Here is a 26,179-nt window from a genome sequence, read left to right on the forward strand (position 1 = left end):
GTTATCTGCTTGCAATTTTAGTATTTCTCAAGTTAGCTGCGTCTTCGTTTTCCATTTTCCTCTCTTGCTCCCCTCCCGATCAGGACTGACAAGAACAACAGGCTTTTAAAAATACCCTCTGTAAAAATCGTCCTTGTCAGAAATCACGCTGTATCCACTGCACATGCTACTCTGATGAGCATGTGAACAGGACAGTCCTGAACATTGACCCACGCAGTATGAGATGGGATTGGGAACTTTGTTCACTACAAGCTGGTCTGAGACTGGTCACATAGTTCCTTTTGCCACTAAGTAGGTCCAGTAAGTCCTTCAAAATAGCTGCAATTCTGTGGTTCTTCTCGTGTCACATATACTAGTCTCGAGTTGAAGTGGAAAACAGTGACTGGTCAGGACAGTAGCCTTCATGGCAATGGAAGCCTGATCTCATCCTTCTTTGTTGTTGGCCAGTACCACTTCCAGCTGAAAGGTAGGAATAGAAGTCAAAGAAACTTTGCTTCCAAGGTTTGTCTTCTTTTTCTCTACTTCAACACCAGCTTGAGAAAACCGTCTCCCTTTGATCCTTACAGATACTCCATCAGAATTGACTTTGCCTTTCATTTGATGATCATCTCTGCAGACAAAAAAGAGAAATAGACTGTGTCCTTGCTGTGCAAAGAGCCAAACGCAAATAGAGCAATATGTGTATGTGCGAGGAAAGGCCATGTGTGTGGAGTAACAAAGCAAGTGGCAAGCAAGGGCATCTGATTTATGGAAGAGTTGTTGGGACTTATTCTCTTCTCTTCCCAGCTCTGCACTTTGTAGAAACGGGCCCTTCATTTTAGCCTAATAACGAGTCCAGAATATAGTGTAATGAGTGCTACCACTGCCAGACAACAGACCTTGAAGTTTTCTCAGCCTTTTAACAGACACGGACAAACTTCCAGCTTTTTTGTCTGAAGCTTTGATTAAACTCTTGCTGAAGTTTCCCTTTGTTGATACATTCCCTTTCAGGCAAAGGTGAAGAGTAGGGGAAAAAAACCAGCCTATGTCTGAGAGCATGTAGGCTCCTATCTCTATCCCTAATAACGCCATACAGATCTAAGCCACTTGTTGCCTTTCCCTGCTCAGTGTCTTGACTGGCTGGGTCATGTGGCTTATGAAATGCCTTGCTTAGTGAGGGCACTGACTGAGATGATTGACAGGTTTTCTATGTCAGAAGACCAAACTGGCTCAATCCACGGCAGGGAGCTTTAAAGCCTTAAAAAGAGCAGAATCGCCACTGCTCACAGGAGCCCATTAGTGATTTTCTGCTTTTGAATCTAAGTTTAGCATGTACCATTAGGATCCCAGATAACCTTATCAGAGATGTCAAAAGGAGTTAGCAAGAAACTCTCATTGTTTGATTCCTGTCTGACCACAGAAGCAAAAAAAAGGAAGAAAAGAACATGCAGATAGAGGGGGAAATACTACCACGGGGAGGGTTCTCCTAGCCTCTAAAGGAGCATTTACAAGCATTAATAGATACTAGATGGCAATATGTTAATAACAGAATATCAGTGTTTATCAGGCACTAGCTGATAGGTGAAATGCCTGATTGCAGTGTTGATAACGAGTCCATCCAAGGGAAGCATTTCAAATTGCCTGCAGATTATTAGCTTTTCCCCACCTTTTTTTTTTCCTCTTTCCTCCTCCCATTCTGATATACCACTCTCACTACTTACACAATTTTTCCCATCAGGATTCAACAGTAAAACGAAGCCATTTCTGATCTTTCACCATGACGAGTAGTTCCTGAATCTCGTTAACATTGTCAGATCTTATCAGAAAAGTGACACAGACGTCTGCATCAGCCCTCTGCCTGACCGCATCTGCCACCACACAGAAACATGGGAACAGAAGGATGTGGCATCTCTGTCTATTATCTTTAGCTAGCACAAGTCATGACACAAAAGATGTGTTAAACTTTTCCCATACATACTTCTTGCAGAACTTAAATATGCTCTAAAATAGTAGAAAGAGGAGAGGCAACTTTTGATTTTATTTGCAATTAAAGATTTCTTCTTTCAGGCAGCCATCGATGCAAAATGCACCTGCTGCTCCATTGCAGTCTGCCATAGCCCGACACGGACTGAGTGCTGCTTGGCCGCAGTCACAATGCACATGAGAATGCCGTTAGCATTTAATCTTAATTACAGGGTAAGTGTTACTACCTAATCTTATCCTCATTTCATCATATAGCCATACCTGTAACCCAGATTTCAACCTAACTAGTGTCTGATTATTCTCTTCTTGCTGCACTGTAAGGGGTACTTCCATTAAGCTCAGCAGAAGCATCAGGCTGTCCAGTTGAGCCAAGTAGTGGGCTCTCAGCCTAAGCCTCTGCTTGCGTGCTTTTTCTTTTTTTTAAATCTGCTTCTCTTCAAACTAATCCAAGACCACTGATCTTAATTTTGACATGTATAAGAGCTTTTAGCATTGTCAAGGCTGGGCGTAAGAGTCTGGTTACCCATCACTTTGCCTACAAGATGAGATATCTCTTGCTTCTTACCTCCCATCCATGTGTTTGGAAGTTGTCATGATCCAGTCGAGATACAAGAATGTAGCAGGATGATGAAGGAAGATAAAGATATAAGAAGAAAGGTTAGGAATCTGTAGGCAAGGACATCCAAGATTGCTTATTCCTCTGCTTAGTGGAACGTTATGGGAGACTTGCAGGCTCCTGGGCTGCCCCAGGCTCCTCTTTAAAAATCTTAAAAGAATGTTTCCCTCTGACCGTGTTAGGGCAATCTCTAGGACCTGAAATACATTCCCAGATATTTGCAGGGGAATCTGGTAATTAATGATAGTCATTAATATCTTAAAGATAAAGTTTAATCAGAAGGCAGATAAAAATAGTAAATTCAGAATTCGTGCAGGGTGGCACTTCTAAAACATGTAATGAATTGCTGGTACTTTCTCAGGAAGCAAGCAGCCCAGTTCACACTGTCCTTACTGTAGTCCATATAAAAACAATTGATTTTCATGCAGTTCCCTGCTATGACTATGAATATTTGTAGGGGGAAAAAACAGAAAATCAGTGTTTTTTCACTTTGTGCTGAAATGCATAATGGAAGCATCGAAGGTGAACAGTCATAGAGATTCTAAAAAACCCTGGTTCTTCTACCTCTGAGAACAGAAATAACATAACCATAGCTCAACATATTATCCTGATCTAAGGCAGCAGACACAGCTATTGAAATGTCTGCACATATTGCAAGTGTTTCTCCACTGTCATCCTGCCAGAGCTACAGCTGAGACCTCAGGAGAGAAATGAGTTCAAAGCGTTGCCTCACATTTGTCTCCTTCTCCTTGTTGAGAATCACGACTGCAGCCTTTCAGCCCCTTGAGAGATGTGTTTCTCAATAGCCAATGAACCCTGACAAAGCATTAGGACAGGTCCTTACAATGAGGTGCTTCATCCTCAAACAATCACAGGGCTGGTATTCACTCACCTGCCCAGCCAAAACTGTCCGGTGACATGGTATAGTAAAGTAATTTGATTTCATGAGAGAAGATTGTGGCATGATTAGCAGAATGCTTGTGTCCCAATACAGAAAGGGTAACATTGCACAAAGCTGTAACGGGTCTGAATCCAACCTGTTAAGGAGCCCAAATCCAGTTGTGCTCTGATGGAAGGCTCCTGGGCAAACCCTGCTTCTCAGGATTTTGCCCCCCTCCTTCAAAAGCCAATCCGATGCCAAGACAACAACAGGTATCGTTATTTCTGAAGATGATACAGTCTAGAAAAACAGCAAAGAGCGAAGCCAGCCTGAGAGATTTTACAGGTCTGAGGAATGTAAGCATATATTGATGCCCTGGGTGACCAGCCTTGGGATGGTGTGCTTGGGAAAGGGGAAGTACTGGTTTTAGCTGTGAAGTGTATTATAAGGGACAAGGTAACTCAGGAAAGGAAGAGGTATAAAATGGTAGGGATGCCATCTCTTAACAAAGCATATGAGGCAACTGATTTCCACTTGAGCAAGACCCTGCACAGGGGTTGTCTTCCTCCATTTTCCCCTTGATGTCTCTCTTCTTGTTATTTTGTCACTTCATCACTGGAAAGAAAGTGCTGAGGTGCAAGAGTATGCTCTGTCTACCCACGGTGCAAGCAGCTGTTAGCTAAGAAACGAGATGCTCAGAGAGGCATTTTAAAATACGGTGTGATTTTGATGAACATTAAATTTCTTTTAGAGGACAGCCTGCTTCCGTACAAAGACACCAGATCTCTTCCCTGTGAATAGACAGTAAAGTATCAATCCTTCCTTTAAAAAAAAAGTTTTAATTGTGAGGCAAATGAACATGAATGCCTCCCCCTCTTTCATTTTACAAAAAGAGACTGACTAGGAAACTAATTAAGTGGTTGGTTAACTTTATGCTTATAAGTAGCTTCATTTAATTTTAAGTCAAGTTACTGCAGCTTCCTATTGAAAGCATCAGCAGAAAGGCGGGCAACTAAATCTCCATAAAAATGCTGTTAATCTTGAGAAGACCTTGAATGGCTCCTGCATTCCCTAATGGAGCTTTTCATGCTCTTTTCTTTTCACAGCCTCATTCCTATGAGGTGCACTTTTGCTTGTGCACCAGTAAAAATACAATAATTCAGGAAGAACCATGAACCTTCCTTGAAATAATAATCTGTAACTCCCACTGAATAGAAATAGAAATAGGATGCATATTATGAACCTGACATTGGCTCAGCAGTGCAGCAGGTATACAGGACAGTGCCAACTGGTAACTCAAATGAGTCGCCTGCCAGGTTTCTTCAATGCGTGCTACGTAAATTTTAGAAAAACTGATTGATCATGTGAGATTTCTGTAGGTCTACAGTAAAGTTATATGGTGTTTTTCATGTTTACATGTCCATGATGTGACTTTTTGCACAGGAAGACACAAATTTATGCATATTCATCATAAAGGAAAAAGAAGATTTTCATGTATTTAGGCTTGGGTTCACATCAGAGACAACAGGTAAATCTATACGATATTTTGGGTGTGAGCTTGCATCAGTGCTTGAGTCCAAAGTGCCCTTGTATCACACTGTTTGGACTCAAAGCTACAGTCAAGCACAGCTTTTGGTAGACTTTGGGGCATGCTGAGGGAGCGCCTTTGGGTGCATGCTGTTGATTGACATGTTTAAAGCAGGGACCTCCTCTCAGTTGGATGGGCCAGGCTGAGCATGATGGATTGCACCTGCCCTCGTGGCATTTTCACATAGCCCAGGCTGGGCCCGGGGCTTTGGTCTTTCGGGAAGGGCGCAACAGTGGATCAAGGAGAAAAGGAGATCCTTAGGCTCAGCCTGCCTTGTAACTGTGCAGGCAGCCGTAGCCTGCTGGACCTGCGAGCTAAGCAGCTTGTGGGTAAGCAAGTGTGGGGGCCATGACAGGTTTTAGCATTTTCAAACAAAATGCAGAACACTTTAGATGTACATGCTCTGTTTCATATTCTGTCTTGCACAAATCAAACCCTCCGGGGACAGATATCCCGAACGTTTTGCCTCCCTCTTGCACTTCGCCCATCTTGTAGGACTTGTCACACCAAGACACGCGTTCCTCACTTGCAGCGGTGTGGGTGGCTGCTAGGTAGAGCCAGGGGCAGGTGGAGAGACTGTGGAGCGACCGGTGCAGATACAAAGGCTCTGTAATCACCAAAGTAGAAACATTAGCAGAAGTCTGAGCCAGAAGCAGCAACAATGCAGAAATATGTTCAGAAAGAGCAAAAGAAAAGGGTAAGGGAGGAAGAAGGTGGGGCATCAGCTGAAACAGTGAAGGCAGCAGCAGTTATCTGTCCTCCCAGTGTGCTCTGTCAGACCAGCCACTGGACACACTTTTACCTGTCTATACCAGTTACCACGAATGTGTGACACCTTGCTGTTGCCATTAATTTATTGACCTTTCATGAGTATTTAGAATGGAAAACAGCACACATCTCTCATTCCCACATGCCCCTCCAATATCGGCTGTCACTGGCGATGGGTATGCTGTTAGTCATTTGTTTGGTTCAGCTGTTTTGCCTGCTGCTTGAGTTTAATAGAGGCTTTCTGGCTTTGAAAAAACTCCAGCTATTGGTTTGATGACTGTGCAGAGTGGGGTTCCAGTACAGTGCATGAAATGCCATCTACCCTTTTTTTTTTTTAATCCTGTGGTGTGCCATAATGTGGGGTGGCTAAGGTTGGAGAAGAGGGTCATACATTAGCTTTATGTATGGGTATATCATTACCTGCATTCCCTTCACTATTTCTGAACACACTGTATATACCTGTGTGTGTTTAATTTATCATATTTCTGTGGGTATACGTCCTATTTTTGGTGTGACTGCATCTGTATCTGTTTGTGGACTAGACTGAAGAAATCAGCCGGCTTTCTCCTCCCTATTCTGTCTTTGTTGTGGATTTGTTACAGTCAACTGACGTGAGGTGCAGCAGCTGAGCAGTTGGAGAGTTGTTTATCCCCCGAGAAAGCCCTTTACTGTCAGGCTTGTTTTTGTTCTAGCAGGAGACTTATGCTGACATACTTTACTCTAGAAGTTGCAAGATCCAAGGCTGTCAAGTGTCAAACGGCATTTTGTCCAGGAGCCAAATTTAAGATATAAAAGTTCAGCCATGCGTTTGGCTGGATATTTTAGGTAATCCAACAGGTGAGAACAGAACTGTATAGGAGGATGGCCAGGGAGAGAGAGGATCACTACCACACTGCTACAGGTAGTACATTATTTATGACAAGTTTAGAAAAACAAACTGGGTCGTACCAGTTCATACCAGACCATTGAGTGTGGTCTTTAAGTAGCATTGGTGATAGACTTGGTAGCAACCTTTATTCCATGCAACAGCTGTCTGTACTGGGAGGAACTGGTGTCACTCAGATAATGCTGGCAATCAAGACAGTGATCACTGGCATTGGCCGTATTCCAGGGTGAGTTACTACATTGCACCATCCTAACACACAGATTCATTTGGAGTATATGATTCTCCTTTCATTTTCTCTTTCAAGCTGTTATATGCACTGTTAAACAACTGGCATGTTCCACCCCAGAGGTGAGACCTTCATAAATTGTGAGGCTTGTGTAGCCTTCATTCCTCGGGTCAGCAGCAAGAGGGGAAAGTTCAGCCTCTCTGAAGGCAGTTTGGGCTGGAGCAGTTAGGTGGTGGGGGTGCCACCATCTCCCCTTGAAGGACCTTCTCCCCCTGAAGCAGCCCCATGCTGGGAAGGGCTGAGGAATTGGCTGGCATGGTGTGGGCAGGAGGCAGAGGGCACAGGCTGGGGTCTGTCTGGCTACGTGCTGCTGTGCTGGTAAGAATCAGCAAAGCGTGATCCTGGGGCTTGGGGACGGGCACGAGGAGCTGACAGGAGTCAAAGCCAGAGCCAAGCGAGGAAGAGCAGCCTGAGCCTACAACAGGAGCTGCAAGCAGGTCAGGGAGGTGCCCGTTAGGGCTGGGAGTCTGGGAGTACTGTGTCTTCGGTTTGGGGATCCAGGAACTGGAGGGGAATGAAAACGTTTCTGAATGACCCACTGTGTTAGCAGAGAGATAACCCCAGGGAGGTGAAGCTGCCATTGCATGGCTGAGCCTGGGGCTCTGCGGTGGTGGAAGGGGGAGTCAAGCGAACGAGGGGTGTCAGACCCTGGTCTGCTTTGCAGGGTGGAAGAAGACGTGAGCTGAGCCCCTCGTTAGTCTCTGAGTTAATTTCTGCCTCTTCCAAGGTTGTGGAAAGGTGGATTTGGGCCTAGGAATGCAGAAGTGTTTATCTTAGATACATTTTTGACCTTTAAAATCCCTTTAAAGAACTCAAAATGTGGTGGTGAGGTTATTCATGGGGTAGATGTGCAAATGAATGAAACCCATGAAGATACAATGCACCACGGCTGTATTACTGCCTTTAAATTATATTCATATGAGTGTGTACGCATGGTGGGGAGAAAAAAGGGAGATGCTGAACTTTAAAGAAACAGTTATATAAAACTACAATTTTCTGCTATTTTAAGCATACTTTATCCCCACTATTTGCTGGCAGAGAAATCTCAGTAAACGTAACTGCTCGTTCAGCAGATCCTAATTGTTTTCAGGATATGTGGCTGTATGGCACTGATATTAATTGCATGTCATTGTTCCTGAATTAAAATGTTCCTATTTACTAACCTCCTTCCTCATTATAGTCCTGAGCCACCAGAGAGTTTGAAGCTCATCTATTTGTCGAGTATGTTTTGTGAGTTAATTCTTCTGTCACCATTACTGGGTCTTTGTATCAACTGGTAACTACCCAGGAATTGCCATTTTACTCAGAAATGGATCATCTAACCTGACTGTGCTGTCAAAGATTATGCAAATAAACAAACAAATAACTTGAGACATTATGTGTCTGTGCTAGGAATACCAAGTCTGATGTCTGTTATGTTAATAAATTAACCAATACTAATGATTTATAATCGTTATAGATAGATGCTCATTATGAAATGGGTTGCTTTGTTTTCCTTTGTTTGTTTTTAGTTAACAGCTGCTCAAATACAGAACAGCCTGACTGTTTTCAAGCTGACAACTACTTAGGACCCAGAACAATTTATTTTCTTAAATAAAGGTAGGCAAGAAATTATTTTTCCTGGAAATTATGTAAGATGTTTTAATGTGTCTCCCATGCTGAAATGGGATGAAAGGTCAAAATTCATTAAAACTTTAGTAAAGCAGAAATATACATGAAAAGATTCATTTGGTGTCTAATTTTTATAGGCCTTGATTTATCAAAGTGCCTAGGTGTATGTTTAATTTTCTATATCTTTAATTTCAGCCACTTAGGGTTTTGTTGAGTCAAAAATTGATGAGATTTCTGGAAGTCTGGTCTTGGAGTGCCTGGGGAATAAACTTCAAAAACAGAGAAAAAACCCATGCATTCTAAGATCCCAGTGAAGCCATGAACCTCTGCTTCTATCTCCTTCTCTACACTAAGCAGTAAATGATGGTAAGAACCCATTCTGTGCAAAGCGATGGTCCTATAGAAATTAAACTGTGCTTTAAATGGCACATACAAAATTCATTCCAGACTGCTTCTCTGGAGTGCTTGCACGAGTGGGTGGTTGCAACATCTGGAAATGGATCTGTTGTTCAGACCTGTCTAAATCTGGTGCTGTCCATGGTTACTTACTTTCTGGATAAAGAGAGGAATCAAACTTTTACTATCGTGTTTAATGTTTTCCTTTCTGGAACCTCTACAGGCCCTTTTCTATAGTCTTGGGGTTCCCTTTCTTTGCCCTGCTAAATAACAGCTGGGTAATGGAGCAACCAACTTGGCTAAAGATTTTTAGATGCTTTCAAATTGTCTCTGTCAACGTCAACTGGGATTTTATTCCCATAATCCCATGGCTGCGCTTGGCATCTTGTAAATCACAGATGTACGTTAGCAGGAAGGAGTGGATTCCTTCTGTCTTAATCTGCAGCCTCTTACTTTTATGACTTCTTTGTATCATCAGTCTTTATTTACATCCCAAGGAAAAAATGTCTTCCCCCAGCGGCTGCATCCAGATGAATGTGTTTTATTCTCGGCAAGATCCAAGGAAGGCTATTTACAAGGGTTCTGGGCGCTCAGGACACAGGAGCACTGGTACTTTTGAAACATGCCTTGTATATGATGGATGGAGCATATTATCTAAATGCTAATAAATACCGAGCCACAAATTGGCTCCATTTTTCTTCATTCCTCTGCTGCCTGTGGTTGTTGAATGATGCTAAATCTAGCCTCGGACACATTACAATACTAATTAGTTCTGATTTCTTTCTTTGTTTTTTCTTTTTGGTAGGGCAATATGGATGTATTGCCTCTGGACATATTTATGTTACAGCCTCATTGGCTTGCCTCCACCAAGAGCGTGTAGTACAGTTTGGTGTGAGAAAGACGAGGTACAAAGCTGGTGTACATCTCACCTGGCACAGGTCTCTGGAGCATAATTTAAAATGGTCAGTAGGTTTTTATTTCTTACTAAACTCCATAGGACTTTCCCATAGCGATGATGTTCTTTGAATGTACATTTGATCACATACATGTGATATAATGTATTATATCAGATGAATACTTGCTACAGCAGCTTCTGTGTAAAACTGAAGAACAAATCGGGGTTTTTGTGCGTTCTAGATTTAGATTCTTAAAGATAAGCTGATGGATATTGACTTTTTCAATTTACATTTTGGGCCAACATTTCAAAAGCAAGTGCATGACTTCTGCTTAAACAACTCTAAATATACTTCTGCTGCTGGCACTGCCTGAGTAAACCTGCTGCTGGCAGTATGATACCTGGGCCTGCGGAAGCCCGTATATCAAGAGTTATAGCAGTTTGCACGTGGATACGTTGGAAGCGCCGGTGATGCTCACAAGCATGCCTAGACATAATTTGCAAATATATCAGAGCTGCTTTTTAAAAATCTGTCCCCAAACTCTTCGTGAGGTAGAGTTCATTTGCAATTCTTTGTATTCAAGACATTCTCAGTAATAGCAGCTGTTGCTTTTTGGCCAGAAAACAAATAAACAAGCCACTTTGCACTGATGCTACACATGCATCCTGCAAGTCTTACATGTTATTCCAAATTAAATTAAAAAAATAAAATAAAATTCATGGCTCATAGGCAGCCTCTAGAAAGGCTCTCTGGCACCTTCTGTGAGCTTTTGGGACCAATGCTGACTTCATAGCAGCTGAAAATTTTGAATAACTTGGCACTTCAATACTCAGAAATAATATGTCCTTTCTTAAAGACCTGGTTATTAAAGATTCAGAGTCTTTTTAGTCTACTGTGAGATCACTAACAATTCTCTGTCTCAGAGAATTCAGATGTTTCCTAGGTACTTGTGGAAAAATCTTTACAATTTAGTGCAGTGGCAATGGCCTATCTGAAGCAAAGGCTAAAATGAACAAATACGTATTTAAGATACCCATCACTATCATGTGTTTATTCTGTGAAATACAGCATTGGTTGGTTTTTGGTATTCTACCAAAAGATTCCAGAAACTGAGTGTACTGAATTTAGCAAGCAGAGGTTACGAGTGACTTCATTACAGTCTTGCACAGGGGACAAAACTTGTTCTGCTCTTCAGCGTGGCAGACAAATGAGTAACATAATCTGAGTTGAAGCAAGACTGGAGGTAGGGTTCTTGTTTTTAATTATGCCAGTGATGAATTGCAGCAAACCCTGTCCAGGCATTGCAATTATTTCTTATAACCAGAGTTTTGGTTGGGCTCACCTTCTAGACTCTATTCTGTAGCTCAGACAAGAGGTTCTATCAAGGATGTGGTTTATGCTCTTTGTTACAGATCAGATGAAATTACTCAAATGGTTCTTTCTGGCCATGAAAACAGAGTCTGTGGTTCTTACAAATAGTAACAGGCTGCTGTGTGCCATCCTTGCTAGAGAGTTCTCCCAGGCTTCCTTAGGAAGTTGGGTTACGGTCTGAGGTGTGTACAAGCTGTGTCAAGAAATTTAGTTGTGAGATTGCTGTGTTTGTGGTTACCATGTGGTACAAGTGAGGCATACCAGGTAGGTGTAAAGACAGAAGATCTATTGGGATATTCCCATCAACTCCTTCTGTAGAAGAGGCTAACTGTTGTATGCATTTATCCTGGAGAGTGGATGATGGACATTCTGTAAGTGAAACAAAATACTGGAGCTGGGACAGATCAGTGTCTCCCACCGACTCCTATGGTCCCTGTCTGAAAGATGTTTTTTAACTTCATATTTCTCTAGCTTACTAAATGCATAAGGGAAGACATTTCATATTCTTCACAGTTTAGACATTTAAATAGCTCAGGAGAGTTTGACGGTACTGAACTAATCATATGATCTGCCTCTGGTCCCTAGCAAAACTATCCCTGACTCCAGATGCAGGCTCGCATGGCATGCATTTACTATCACTGTTTCTGTGTTATTACTGTCATCTGTGTTTATTTGTTTAGAGCCAAGTCTGGACTCACCTGATGTCGCTGATTTCTGTAGGATCAAGCTCAGCTCTGAGCGACTGGCTTTGGGTTTTTTTTCCTTGTTCATCTTTTCTAGAGAAGGCTGATAAAAAGCAATTCAAAGGTGCCCAGTGGGTGCAGAGATACAATATGCCAGCGCTGTCTGTAAGCGCTGATGAGATGACCTCAGCAGTCCTGAGGTTTGATCATACTCATCCAAATACATAGACGAGACAATCTTGTTAAATAATTGAAGTGGTATTAAGTTCAGGCCTCTCACATTTAGTGCTTTTCAACTCTCCTGCCACTTATTTCATTGCTCTTTGCAGAGAAATTACACTTTTCTAGTTTTAGCATTTGTTCTGCTCTGTGCCACTGGCTCCCAGCAGCTTCTGCAGACCTCCCGACCTCCCTGTTGCAGCCGGTAATATCATGGCTTGTTTCCATGGAGACCAGAGTACAGTGATAAATAAATGTGGCTGGGAATAGCAAGCTTTCACCTTCTGTCACCAGGATAAAAACAGAGGCGGAATCGTGGCCTGATTGTGTAGTTACACAAAGAAGACGGGAGAGCTCCCGGTGCCCTCCTCTTCTCCATGTCACTGCTGGCTTTCTGCGGCCTCAGCATCCCCAAGTGGATGGATGAGCAAGCCCCAACCCACGGGTTGTTCTTCACCACAGCTACCTATCGAGAAACCAGTGTGTTGGGTGCGTCTTCCATCCTTGCTGTAGTGTCTTGGCGCGGAAGGGACAGCATTTATTTTGGGGTATGCTTAGTTTCACTGACTGACGCTGAAGAGAGTGAGCTGGGCGATGTACGTTTAGGTTACACAAGTGAAAATATCTGTGCCACTTTCCTTTGATCTGGCTGATGGAATTGTAGCCTGGGAGCCAGAAAAACTCAGATTTGAACCCCAGTCATGTTGCTGAGCTGCTGTGTGGTCTTGAAGGATCATTTCTCATTCCTGTCTTACGCTTTACTTATGAGGTTATAACACTTTTGGAGCAGGGAGTTTCTTTCTGAGGATAGTTTATATGCTGTCTGTCCCAGGGATGGCTTTGTCATAGTTAAAGTTTCTATGTGAATTGTAATAATAAAAAATAAAGTTCAGGAATGCTTCTCGGGGCCAGTACTATGTTTCATTCTCCCACATACATCTGGTTTCAGGTCCTACAGGGATTAGCAGGGACTGCTAGTGAGCATGGGTCTTCCAAAACTGCCCTGACAATGAAAATGGAAAACTGGTCTCAGACTACTCCTTATTTTTTTGCTGCTTAGAGAGAAGTTGTTCTCAGAATAAATGACTTTTCTTATTGGAGGGTTCAATCTAACCTCACCCTGCAATTAGTATTTTCTCACGCAGTAAAGTAGGTTAATTTTGTCAGACAGAATGCCATTGTTTAAGGTTGTAGTAGGTTCAGTCCAAAATTCTAACCCCAGATCCTCTTCACTTCTGGTGAAATGAAAAGCTGAACCCAGATATGAGTGCTGGGGTGGTTCGGCTTTAAAATGAATTTAAAAATAAAATTCAGAACTTCCAAACTGGGAGTGGAAACTTTAAACTGTATCAGATCTGAACTGTAAGCTGTTCATGCTTACTTTACTATCAGCTCCTTTCTGTCTTGTCACATTTATTAATTACTGCAAATATCACGTTTGCCTGTAAGCAGGCAGTCTTTTCCAGGCCTTGTTATTACTCATTACTTGAATCGCTCTCTCTTTATCTTGTTTGATTCTTCTGGGACACCCAGGCAATTTTCCAAGGCTGTAAGCACAGGATTGTGTAGAAATCATTGCCTGGCATTGATGCTTCAGCTGAAGATGCTCTCTCTTGTGATTTACCAATAAACCAGCAAGACACTTTGCTGCTAGCAGCCTTATACTGCTGAAAATTGTTTTTGAGGTGAGATGGTAAATTATGGTCTTTCACTTTCTGTAGACATAGCTGTTTGATAGATCTAGTTTTGGTGTCTTACGTAGTAAAACTGAAATTCCCTTGTGCTTTCGCTCCCTCATGTTAAAAAAAACAGTTATTTTGTGTTCTGTGTTATGCAGAAGTGGCTGCATTTTATTAGAATTTGTATATGCAGTGTAGATGGGGGAAAAAAGATTGGCATAGCAGGAAATATCTTCTTTCTTCTCTTCTTGTTCCAAAGGCAACCAGAACATGCATGCCACTGATGTGCTGAGCATGGTGCTACACTCAGGTCTAGACATTGCGAGGCATTGCAATGATTTATGTACATGCCTGTTTTTATATACTCCAGTCTAGTTCTTCTGAGATTTATGTTGCTAGTGGGACACAAGTCTTATGGCTGAAGGGACACTGAAGGGAACCATTCCTGCCATAAGCCTTTGGCCCTCTGAATTTTGTCCTGTGGGGCTGCCTTGTGCATTATGGGTCCCCCATTTTCAGTTGTCTGAACAGTTCTGTGTTAGCAGTTTACTGTGAGTGAATACTTCTTTCTCTCTCCTACCCCCTCTGGTTCCTTCCTTTAATGTTTGCTAGCTTTATCTTTAGAATTCCTCTTAATTTTAAGTTCTGAAATGGGCTTCTGATTAACCATCACATATGAATGCCATTAAAAAAATGCCAGAATCGTCCTTGAACTTGCGCCTGTCCTTTTTCTGCTCTGATGGGACTGAACACCTAATTATAAAGAAGTAAGGAAAATTAAAGGAACTGTTCTGTCCTTTCTAGAATCCTGTTTGACAGTCCGATTATCCTCAAGAAGAAACGACTGTCCTGGTGCAGTCCCAGAGGAGAAGGATTAACAACCCTGGAAGCAGTGAAAGAAGATTCACGCTGATGTGAAGAAGACAGATGCGTGCATAGTTCAAGTTCGTCTTGGCAGAGTCATGCTGAAAATGCCAATCTGACAATTTTAATGCTGACAGGAGAAGAAATGTATGAGGGGGCTGGGTAAGTGATGGCTCGTTCCAGCTCCCAAATAGCCCCCCACGCACCCACGGTGGCTGTCTTCTTGCGAGTACGTATCAAGGTGACAAAGGACGCCAACCCAGAGATGATCGTTTGTCTTGGGCTGTTGCTGCTCGGTGGTGAGAGAGATGTGGGCTGAAATGTTTTTGCCTCAACCAACAAGGTATATCTACAGGGAGGGCAAAGGTGTAGCTATACCTGAATTTGCTTTAAACTCACTAGCGTGGGTCCTGATGGTGGGGCAGCTGCAGCAGCACAGAGCTGAGCACACGCCGCACAGTTCACTTAAGAAGGGAAGTAGATACAGCAGGAGAAAGCTAGTGCTGGAAAACACTTTAGTCTCAGTTCATTGAAATTGGTCTCCTTTGAACATCCACCTCTCAGAAATTCAGTCATAGTTTTGATCTTTGTGGTCACAAAAGCGGTGTAAACGTTTGTCCTTCTTCACTCTTCTTCAGTCGCATGCATCAGAGTGGTGTCTTGAACTTACCACCATGCAGGGCTCTTGTATGTAATTGCCCTGGTACTGTTATGTCACATTGCTGTAGTATTAACAGGCTTTTTTTAGTATTGTAACGTTTGGATGTAGCCTCTGTGGAAATTCCTCCGAGGCTTAATGTCTGTCAGTCCAAAATCTTTAGCAGGATTTCAGGAGGGATTATGTCCTATGGGAAAGTGTCAGTATTTCATCTTACAAACAGCTGAGGGAAGGAAAGCATCGCACTTCTTTCTGTCTGGTTCAAAACAAGACAATGCAGAATTTCTTCTGTTTTCTACATTGGGAATGTGGACTCCAGTAGTCTTTGCTGTAAAGTAAAGGAGGATATGGCCATGTTAGAAATTCTTCATGGTTTTGGTATGCTGCTAGCAGTTTCTGCAAGGCGCCCAGGTGAAAGAAGGAGATGGTGCTTTTTTAACACCATGTCTTGGACTACCCTGAATGAAGTAAATAAAAGGCACGTCTGGAATGGATTCTTCCTACTGAAAATTAAGGGAAAGCGTGCTGCAAAGAGTGAAAGAGGGAGAGCCTTGCAAAGAAAAAAAAAAAAAGCTGTAGGAATGGTTTCTTGGAGCAAATGTGTCAGTGAAATACCCCCCCCATCTTCTGCCACCACCCCAGGCACTCTGTCTGCCTCCCGGACAGACGGGCTAGGGTACCAGCCCTGCAGCACGGCCACCTCATCTGTCAACCGAAGGAGTAGCTGTGAAGCCAGGACACACCTGAGGGTGCAGAGGAGCAAAGGATCGGGGAAGAGAAAATGAAGCTCATCATGCTCAGGCCCTGGGTGGTGAACAGCGTTGTCTGGTTTTTACCATGTAGCTTAGACCTTGCCCAGCTGCTCGGTGGATGCTATCACAAGACTAATGGTAAAGGGTAAGCCGTGAGTGTACAATGAATTCCCTTCTGGAGAAGAAACACTGCTGGTTATTAGGATTTTTTTTTTTTATAACTGGCACACCCTAACCATCTTACAGAGTGGAAAGGGATTAAAATCTAAGCAAAAGGTGGGATAGTTTTGTTCTGTTTTGGTTTTAATTCAAACTAGACGATTCGCCACAGGGGTGTTGGGTACCTGCTGGATGCAGCAGAGCTGGAAACCCAGGTGCTCTTTTAAAGAAAGTTTCTGTACTGGTGGTAAAAGAGAAGAAAGCTCGGATGAGGCTTTCAGTAGTTTTGCATTGGCGACTTCAATCTGGGTTGGTTTTTATGCAGAAAGAGTCCATCAAGGCACTTAGCAGCAAAAACATTTTGACTGAATAAAGTTAGGCAAATGTCTGCTGGTTGGAAAACAATGAAAACTTATTATGTGTATATGTGTTTATGTGTTTGGGGGAAGCTTTGTCACTCTTAGTGTGTTTGAAATCACAGTTAGTCTCCTGAGTCTAATGGAAATGCGGTTTGCATCTGGGAGAAAGAAAGAAGAATGTCCCAAAGAAGGAGCCTTGTAAAAGGCAGTAGGTCAGGCTCTACTATCTGTTGCAGTCATCAGTGGCAATTGCTGTTCATTTGTGAAACAGCTGGCACGCTTCGCTCCAGAGGTGGTGGGTTCTGGCAAGTGGACAGGCAGGATAATGGGATTCTGTCTCCACAAATAACATCATGCCTTGATTTTGAAATTTAAGACAGGATTTTAGCAGCTGAGTAAAAACAGGTTTTTTCATTGTTGTTGTTTTTATGAACAGTAGTCTCTTTCCAATGTAACTTTGTGAAGCTGGAAATTGTTTGCTTCTTCTCTTCCCCTTTTGTTTTGCTGTGAACACATAAATACCCATATAGTCACCCTCTCTCTGCTCTGCACAAACATACCATGAGCTTGAAGGGTTGCCCAGGCAGCAAAAATTCCTTGCAGATGTTATCATAATCTCTTCAGTTTGGTGGTTGTTAACACAAGCTGCTTTTATAGGTTTTGCCTCTTACTCCGGGCTGGTTTTCTTGCCCTGTCACGGACTGTTACATTTTTTCTTCTGCTTTACACAAGTTACATGCATTTTACTTTTGCAAAACGAACTTTCCAATCTAGCTTTGTCAAAGAATTTATCAATGCATCTACTTGATGTTTCACAGATCATGGACATTGTGGGAAAATCTATGGAAATACAGCACCTCTGCTAGGCAAGCTCTGCTTCAAAAGACAGTATGAAGCCTAATAAATCCTATTTCTCAAAAGATTCTCTTCATTATGGTACTGATCTTTGCTAATCTGTCATGTGGCTACTTAACACAGGTTTGTCTCTATTGATTTTCTTCTGCAGATCACTTCAGCTCTTGCACACTTTGAACTTATCCTGTGTGCTTGACATAGTTTGTTGCCTCTGGTTATACTGCAGGACACAGCAAGCTGGTGAGTCTCTGAAGCCAATTTTTTTGCATTTGAACTTCCTAGGTCTCCCCTTATCATGAGACTGACAGGCAACGGCAGCTTCTAGCTGACATATTTTGTAAACTTCTTGCTGATTTCTTCCCAGGTATCATAATGATGCAGCTGTAAACAGATCATTTCTGGGATCTGCAGCTGGACTGGCTTGTAGATGACAGCCCAAAACCATCTGTCCATATAGCAAGGGAATTTGAATTGTCTGCTGTGGGTCAGCTCCATTCTCGAGTTTAAGTCTAAAATAAAGCTTGTATAGAACAGAGCAGAATGCATTCCTCAGTTTCTGTGGCAAGCTTTGCTGATATGTTGAGATGAATTAATTTTTAATACCATCAATAGAGCTGCAGGAAACCATGCTGATCTCCATGACTGCCTTACATTTAATATGGGAGATATTGGCTTTGATTCGGGGTTCTGCAATAGCAGGTTCAGCGTACAGGACGACAAAACTATGCAGAAACTAGTAGTTGGTAATCGTGGTAATACGGGAGCTGTGTCAGGACAGAGGGAACACACTGCCTGCCCCGGAGGGAGCATGCGGGTGGAGGAGTCGTCACTGGGGGAAGGCAGCCTGTGTCTGCCCTGGGGGCTGTCTGCAGCAGAGGCTGGAGGAGTGACAGGATGCCTTCAAGTCTCCATCACTCTAAATTGCAGAAACCTTGGAGTCACAGTATTTACATTCAATTCTGTTGCCTCCATGCCAAAGTGGTAAGTCAGAGAGGTAACAAAAATGGTTAAGGAATTTGAAGGATTGACTTGGAGAGGTGGTTAAAATTGCTCAACATGCATCATTTGCCTTACGGGCAAGCTGGGAGGTTATGGCAAGGAAGTAAATAATTGGGAGGATATGAAGACAAAGGAGAGACAGGCTGTTTGTGGGAGCCGTGGAGGAGCCATTAGGGTCAGTGAATAAAGTAAACAGCAGGAAAGTAGACAAAGTATGTTCTGTTCCCAGCACTGAAGCTGATTTCTGGAATGATCTTGAACAAGTTACTTAATTTATTTGGCTGTCACTTTTCTTGCACAGTGCTGGAAACTTGATTTCTCGTTACTGCTAAACAATTTTTAGGTGGAGTCCTGAAGATACATTGCTCTCAGAGAACGTACATGGATGTTCCATGGATGGTTGCTGCTGTGTTGTCTCCTTCAATTCTAACACAAGAATTTAATTGAGAGTCTTTTCTCTGCACATTAAATATAACCCTCTCTGCTGAAAAAATAGTTATGGTGATAATACATGTGTGAGATGCTTTGAGTTCTGTGGATGAAAAAGTATTTATATATGCTAGTATCATGTTTTAAAATTACTAGAAACTTCAAAATTATGGTCTGAGTTTGTGTCATACACGACAAACACAGTAGTAAACTGTGTGTCTAGATATACTGCTGCTAAATATAAGACTACAGCTCTTGTTGCAATTACATAGCCGGGGGTTATAGCAAGGAGTAGTAGGTCAATAAAAGATTGAAAGTTAAATACAAGGTGAAAATGCAGACTCATGAGATCCATTAGACGGGGATCATCTCCCTGACAAGGTGCTGGTGCTGGAAAGCAATGGTTAGTGCACTTGAGATTACAATGGTAGAGAAAAATCTTGTGATATGCAACGGCAATCCTTTCCTGTTCGCTTGCTAAGGCTCTTGGTAAGGCTGGAAGAAGAACAGCAAATGCAGAACATTTGTTTCCCCTTCCTCTCAGACTTGTGTTTCAGCACACAATGTACACAGTTGCTGAACTCCGTCTAGCTGGCATCCCCCTGCTTTTGAGAAATAAGTGTTTAGAAAACAAGACAGAGAAGGAATGCACGCGTATGTGCATTGTACAGACCATGATAGTTACCAATGAGTATTCAAAAAAAAAGCCTCAAGAATATCCCAGAGCACTGCTAAGGTTAACTGACTGCTTGAAGCTGTTGCTACAGGCTTTCCAGGAGAGAATGATTTTTATGGACTAAAATTGGCAGTTGTATGTCACCTGTCAGTGTGACTGTCAAATGAGCACTGTTCTCTCTTGAAGCTGAATTTTCTAAGGTGGCTAACGGGTACAGAACTGGTGAAGGTCCATGTTTATAGCAAGCCTCTGTGGGATTGACATGTTGTTTAACATGTCTTAAATGGGGACAGCAAGATGCTAGGACAGTTTCTGCACAAGGCCAAGCAGCAGTAAGTGAGATTTTTGGCAGCAGGCAGATTCAAAATCTTTCCAGTCACTGTAGACAAGGGTAGTCATAGGTATTCACAGGTATGTCACAATATTAAATATCTAATTATTTCATATTTAGATAGGGTTCAAAATTGTACTTCACAAAACCAACTCAAAATAATATTATCCTCTAACTCGAATGCCAGCACTACAGAGCCAGCTGACGCATCAGTGTGTTTTGCATGATGTGTACCACCGTATCAGACATCTAGGGACACGTTTGTGATAATAACTCATCATATCTGAGTCTCATAGCAGGAGGATGAGGTCATGCTTGGGTGTAAGTGGAAGTGATCAAGGAATCTGAAAATACCAGACTGAATCTTTCAGCGATTCGGTAGTTTCTGAGATGGTTTGCACACTCCAAGAATGATCTCCAAGGTCCATGGTCTAGAAGTCAGTGTCTTGGGATTAACATTCTGTATGAACAGCTGGACTTATATCTGAACAGTATGTTCATCTGAGGGTTTTGTTAAAAAGTTAGCATTTGCAGCCTCATCATGTCAAGCAGTTAAGCATTCTCCAACAGGCTGATAGATGCCTGCATGTGTGTGTGTGTGTCTATGTATAAACAGAGACCATGTAGGTGAGGCTATCCACGTTTCCATCTGAAAACCTAAGACTCTGTCTGATCTGCAGGATTTTCTTTGTTCCCAGTTCTTCAGATGACCACATTAATCCTGTTCACAGCAATCTCAATGAAAACTGGTTTTTGGGAGGGAAGCAGACTTGCCAATTTCAAGACAAAAGTACTTAAAAGTATATTCACACCATTGAAAAGTAGGTGAGTAAACAAAGTTTTCAGTAGGGCTTACTTTTTCTACAGCTGTAAGATTGTTCTGTATACTCCAGACACCTTCCTGCTGTCTATGCAAATGGTGAGTCAAGTATTGAGATATTTAAGAGGTATTTGTATTCAGAAGCTGTGGAGTCTTTCCTGTATTTGAAACTTACCCTATAGTCTCTGCTGGACCATCAGCAGGGTTGAGCCCAGAGGCTTTCAGCACCATGGTATGGTGCTAACATAAAACCCAGGGCTCGTGGTTTTACTGTGCTGGGGACAAACGTGTTCTCAAGAATATCTAAATCTGACAGTGCAATGCCTCAATGCCTTTTTGTTAGCAACAACCCGCAGTAGAAGAAAGCTTGTCAAAATTGTTCGCAGGCCTCTTAATGTCTTGTTCCACTAAAAATGTTACAAAATATAACCAAGTGAAGCTAGACTTCTCATCACTAGTTGTCTGCTTTTAAAGATGTTTAAGACATAAATTATGCAACAGATGTAGTTTGCTACAAAGGGAATAAATGCACACACTGAGGTTGATGTGCTGCTCAGCAGTAGCTAGAGCTAAGGAAATGGGATGGGGCTCCCTCAAGGAAGCAGAAAGGGAGGGAGAGCAAAGGGAGAGGAGAGCAAAATGGATGCAGTGCCAACCTTTCCTAAGGACTGGAATGGGGAGGAGTGAGTTTAAGGATGTCCGTTACCATTTAATCTAGACATGATTTCTTTTTTGTTTATTGCTGCCAGGATCAGGATGAATAGTTTAAGTAATTAGTTTCAAGAGACTGGATCAATAACTGATTAAACAAACAATTTTATTCTTGTTTCAAAGCATAGATTTAGTTTTGACTACTTCTGGAAGGTCTTTAGCAATTTGGCTGGACTTAGCGATGCTGATAGTGTGCGTTTATATGTTTTTGGTGGTTTGGGTTTTTTTACCCCTGTTCATTTGGCATGTTTTTCTCTTGTTTATTATATAAGAGGAGGGAAATAGCGACCACTGAAGAAATTCTACTCTTGAGCATGCTGCATAAGGATATGGATCAGGAAGACAATGGACTGCAGGGGATTCAGAGTGGATATTAAGATTTCTGTAGTACTTTAAACTCAACCAATCCATCAGTACTTGGTAACTATTTGATCCACATGAAATGGCAAGTTATAATGCACATCAAAAAACCTCTACTGCTGCTCATTGCTCCTTCCTTCTTAACTGTCAGACTCTGCAAAGTGCTGAAGTAGCTTGCCTGAGGCTATGGATACAATCGATTACAGGGTTGTAATTAGGAGTCTTAGCCTGCTGGTCATTCTTTTGGTCTCTCTTATCTTGATTTTTCAGACTAAGAGCCCATCTGAGGTGCTCTTCAGAAAATCCAGGTCAAATTTTTCAGCTCTTAGAAATCTAGGAAACTTAATGTCTAGTCTCAGAAAATCCAGGTCAAGTTTTTCAACTCCTAGAAATCTAGGAAACTTAATATCTAGTCTGAGATTTGGTATTTAAATCCATCTCTTATCAAACCGACACCAAACCAACATGAAGATGCTCCACACTGTGACCATTCAAGACCTGAAACACAGCAGAGGATCTGATAATCTCAAAGAGATACCCTTTTAAATTCTACATCGCATATTTTACATTTGTATTCACTATGTAATGAAGCCCAAAGCATACTCTGCTAGTGAGATATGTAACTGCTCCTTTAGTTTAGCATTCTTAGGCCTTTCACTTCTTAGATACTCATGGAAGGTAGGTTTTTCTACTGCATTTCAAGAAAAGAGCATGTTTCTTACCAAGGGTGGAATGTTAACATGTCATTTACAGGAATCTTCCATAAGCATCTAGCAAGGCAAGAAAACACTGTATGTATCTTCAATTTTTGAGGTTTTTTTCTTTTTATTTTTCCTTTCTTTTTGGAAGATTGGAAACTTGTTACTTTACTTTCCAACTTCAAGCAGTATTCCCCATGTATGCACTTTATGAATCATTCTAATCTGTGGACTGTTTTAAGGGGACACAGTGTGCTTCCAGACTTGACTTCCCTAAACTCTGTCTTCTTTCCTTTTTAAGGTACCTGAAGCTGAAAACATTTCTGCTCGGTGCATGCTGATACATACAACATGGCATGTCTGACTGTTTATGCAGAGGAGGTGAGCAGAGAGTGGGGCAGGAAGAACAGGTAACAGATGTACAGTATTTCTTACACACTTCGCTACTATTAATATGGGCTACAAGAAAAGATACTGCAAAAAGGAAGATCCAGGTATAGGGGTGGAAAGGAGAGGGAAAACACATTTAAAAACAACTCCAGCTGATTTGACCTACTGCATATTTACTTACTGTTCAACACAGGGAGAGTGAAAATAGAAGCTTGAATTTCCACAAAGGATTTTCCCTCTATAGGAAGGCTATTTTCTGATTCGTTCAGCGTGCCAAGACACGGGACTGTCAGACCAAGCAGAGATGCTTACAAGGCCAGGCAGACCAACGCTGGCATAGATTTTCAGACCCAGACATGCATGCCACTAGTTTGCATCTAGTAGGCACAGAAATCTTGCTCTCTGCACAGGCTTTATGACAGAGCTTTGTGTTGTGTAAGGCTGGAGAGAGACATCTGAAAACAAAGTGCACCCCAGGGGAGTTCATGCTGCCGGGCCATTGGAGATGAGCTGGCAGCGTGCCAGCCCCCAGAATAACGAGATTGAAAATGAGCTCTGACAGGTTAGATGTAATACTGCAGGGCCAGCTGTGCTAGATATCAGCCTCGGTATTGGCGTGCAGAGGCATTTCAGCTGCAATACCTTGCGCAGAGAGAAATACTCATTCCACTGTAGGGTGGAAACAGCAACTCCTTGAGTGCTGGAACTTCTTTGAAGGCTGGATTCGGGAGGACACGTTCTCTGAAGCAGGGATTGATAGTCAGTGCCTCTACCGAGTGTGATAGTATGAACAGATGCAGGGCAGCTCATGGGCAGCGTGCTAGAGCCGTAGCTTTTTCGTGTTGGGACTGCAAGCTCAAGGTCTGGCTTGTTTGGGAAGTCCCATTCTAGCTTCAATCCACAGCAATTCCTGAATCCTGCCAAATGGATACACCTGGCTTTCTGTGTGCAAGACCTTTGGTCCTGGAATAAATTGCCTAGTGCAAATAGGGACTAAAATGAAACTGCTGAACTCTAGGATGGCTCAAGAAGCGAACGCGCAAAGAGAGGAGTGGGTGTGGAAGGAAGTGCACTGCCTAGTGAGTGTTTGGACAGAAGATTACAGAATAGCTAATGTAAATTTGGATAAAGTGTGTTGGCAGAGCTGTGTTTTGGCAGGAGCTCTCCATATCCAAGATCATAAAGGAGAGTTGGAAGGAAATGGTTCTGAAATGGTAAACTACTGCCAGACCTGTGTAATGAGAAATATCTGTCAGCTTTTCCATGCACACTACATTTATTCCCTTAAAAAATAACTTTGCTAGTAAATTTATAACAAGCCTACCCCAGTGGAAAACTGAGCCCTAATTACTGTGCTAGTGTATTCCTCACGCAGGACTTAAGAAAAGATTTCTAACCCCCCCAAATCTCTTCCAAAATTGAGAAGAATCTAAATAGGTCACCCAAATAGAGCTTGGTTCCAAGCAAAGTAGCGGTTTAGCTTGTCAAGTGTGGTGGCTGTATTTGGTACTCTCCAAAACCGGGGTCCCAGCTGCAAGAAGAAATGCCGGTGTATGGGTCCAGTATGACTATGTTCTCAGGGACTGGCTTTTAGCAGAGAAGAGGCAGAGGGAAAGCAGGGCTTAAATCCTTTCATTCCCTTTACTGAAGAGTTCTGCCTACATGCAGGCTAGACAAATAAATTAAAGTTTGGAGTTGGTGCCATGAAGGAGTGCTTGTTCACTGCAGTATGTGTGGACATGCTCTGAGGGAGAATAAGGGACAATGGGTGATTTTACTGTGCTCTCTTGGTGGGAAAATAAAGGATGTGAGAAGGGTACCACTAGACTTCCACAGCACCAATGCAGCTTGTAGTCCAAGTCTGGATATATCAAGACCTCGGTAAAGGATTAGGAGCCTTATTTTCAATGGCTTCTACCCCACTCAGCCTTCTGACAAATCATCTTGAACTTCAGCTTTATGAAGTTGTTGTGACACTTCCCAAGAGAAATTGAATTTACAGTGAGCTCTTAGTGTTTTGTGATGGTGGCTGTAAGTACGGCTTGTACTTCTCTCTTTTTTAAAGTGCTGTGAAGACAGATTTGGTTCATCTTCACCATTCCTGGAATTGCCTGATTATTCACACCAGCTTCTAGCCTCAAAATAATGTATAAGTTCTTATGTATCCTTCTCTCAACAGTCTCTACGTTGATTAATCAACTTTTCTAAGTTGATTAATAGTTTGACAGACACCAGGTAAAATAACTGCATGGAAACCAGCTCTTATTACCACATCAAAATTCCTAACTGAGGAGAGTGACCGTGAGTTCCTCCCCTTTCTGTAAAACATAAGAAATCTGTACTGCTGTCCCCGTGGAAATAATAGGTTCCAAGGAACTCTTGCTTTCCTTGCCACCAGATTCAAACAGCTCAGGAGAAATGGATACACTGAAATATTTCTCCTCTCTAAATTTTGAAAAAGTTTTTAGAAAAAACAGCCCTGCAGATAATCTTGAAATTAGACTTTCAGCCTTTCTTTGTGTTATTCATGATGCAAGTGAAGTAAGGGCCCTGTAATGAGTCAGATTAGCTAGCAGGACATCTGAAGTCCCAACTGTCTTTCAAGACCAAATAATGGCAGCAACAAAACATTAATAAAAACTTTGTCTTTAAAAGCAAAATCTTTGAAAAGTAGTACTAGAATCTGAAACTCTTGTCTGTCCAGGACTTTCTTGACAGATCTAAGCACACGTTGCAGCCTATTCTGAAAGCTAGTTAGGTTTTCAGCTAAAGGAAACTTTGTTTTTCATGTGGGCATGAAGAGAGATTTTTCTGGCTTTTTAAAGCTGTTTTCCTCAAAGAAAATATATTCAAATGTCTATCCATCTTCCCTCAGAAGGTGTCATTACATTTTACATTAAAAAAAAAAGCAGTGCCCTGTGAAAAAGAGCTGATGCTTATCTCACAGATTGAGAATGGGAAGTAGAGGTAAGAAAAGTGAAAGTGATTTACCAGAACTAATGAAGAAAATCTGTGATGGAGTTGAGATTAGAATCTTAATCTGCTTCTTTCTCTACACTTTACTCTAGATTTAGGTCAGCTCTTGCTGGGCTGAAACTAGGATCGCTGAAAGCAGTGGCAAGCCTTCCAGGGACTTCAAATGGAACAAACATTTTCCCCAAATAAGTCTGAAATAGTAATATAGAAGTTTATAATGGTCCTTTTGCTATATGTCTAGTGCAGGGCACCACTAGTTCACAGGCTGGTTTCGGACTTCCTCATGCCATTTGTCTTAATA

General features: G+C 42.1%; 1 protein-coding gene across 2 annotated transcripts in view; it reads left to right on the forward strand.

The window, feature by feature from the left end:
- The window catches only part of C21H8orf48 (chromosome 21 C8orf48 homolog), a 108,648-nt gene that overhangs the window by 61,249 nt on the left and 21,220 nt on the right, over nucleotides 1-26,179 (forward strand). The window contains exons 7-8 of one of the 2 annotated variants that reach the window (XM_041119172.1): nucleotides 17,640-17,728; nucleotides 20,655-20,748. In XM_041119172.1, the coding sequence (XP_040975106.1) occupies nucleotides 17,640-17,728; nucleotides 20,655-20,748 (183 nt within the window). Of the gene's footprint in view, nucleotides 1-8,497; nucleotides 8,586-8,792; nucleotides 8,804-17,639; nucleotides 17,729-20,654; nucleotides 20,749-26,179 lie in introns of those variants that run through there. The other variant, XM_029997550.2, reaches the window with a different exon arrangement.

This window comes from Aquila chrysaetos, chromosome 21, assembly GCF_900496995.4.
Source record: "Aquila chrysaetos chrysaetos chromosome 21, bAquChr1.4, whole genome shotgun sequence".
Classification (NCBI taxonomy): Eukaryota; Metazoa; Chordata; class Aves; order Accipitriformes; family Accipitridae; genus Aquila; species Aquila chrysaetos.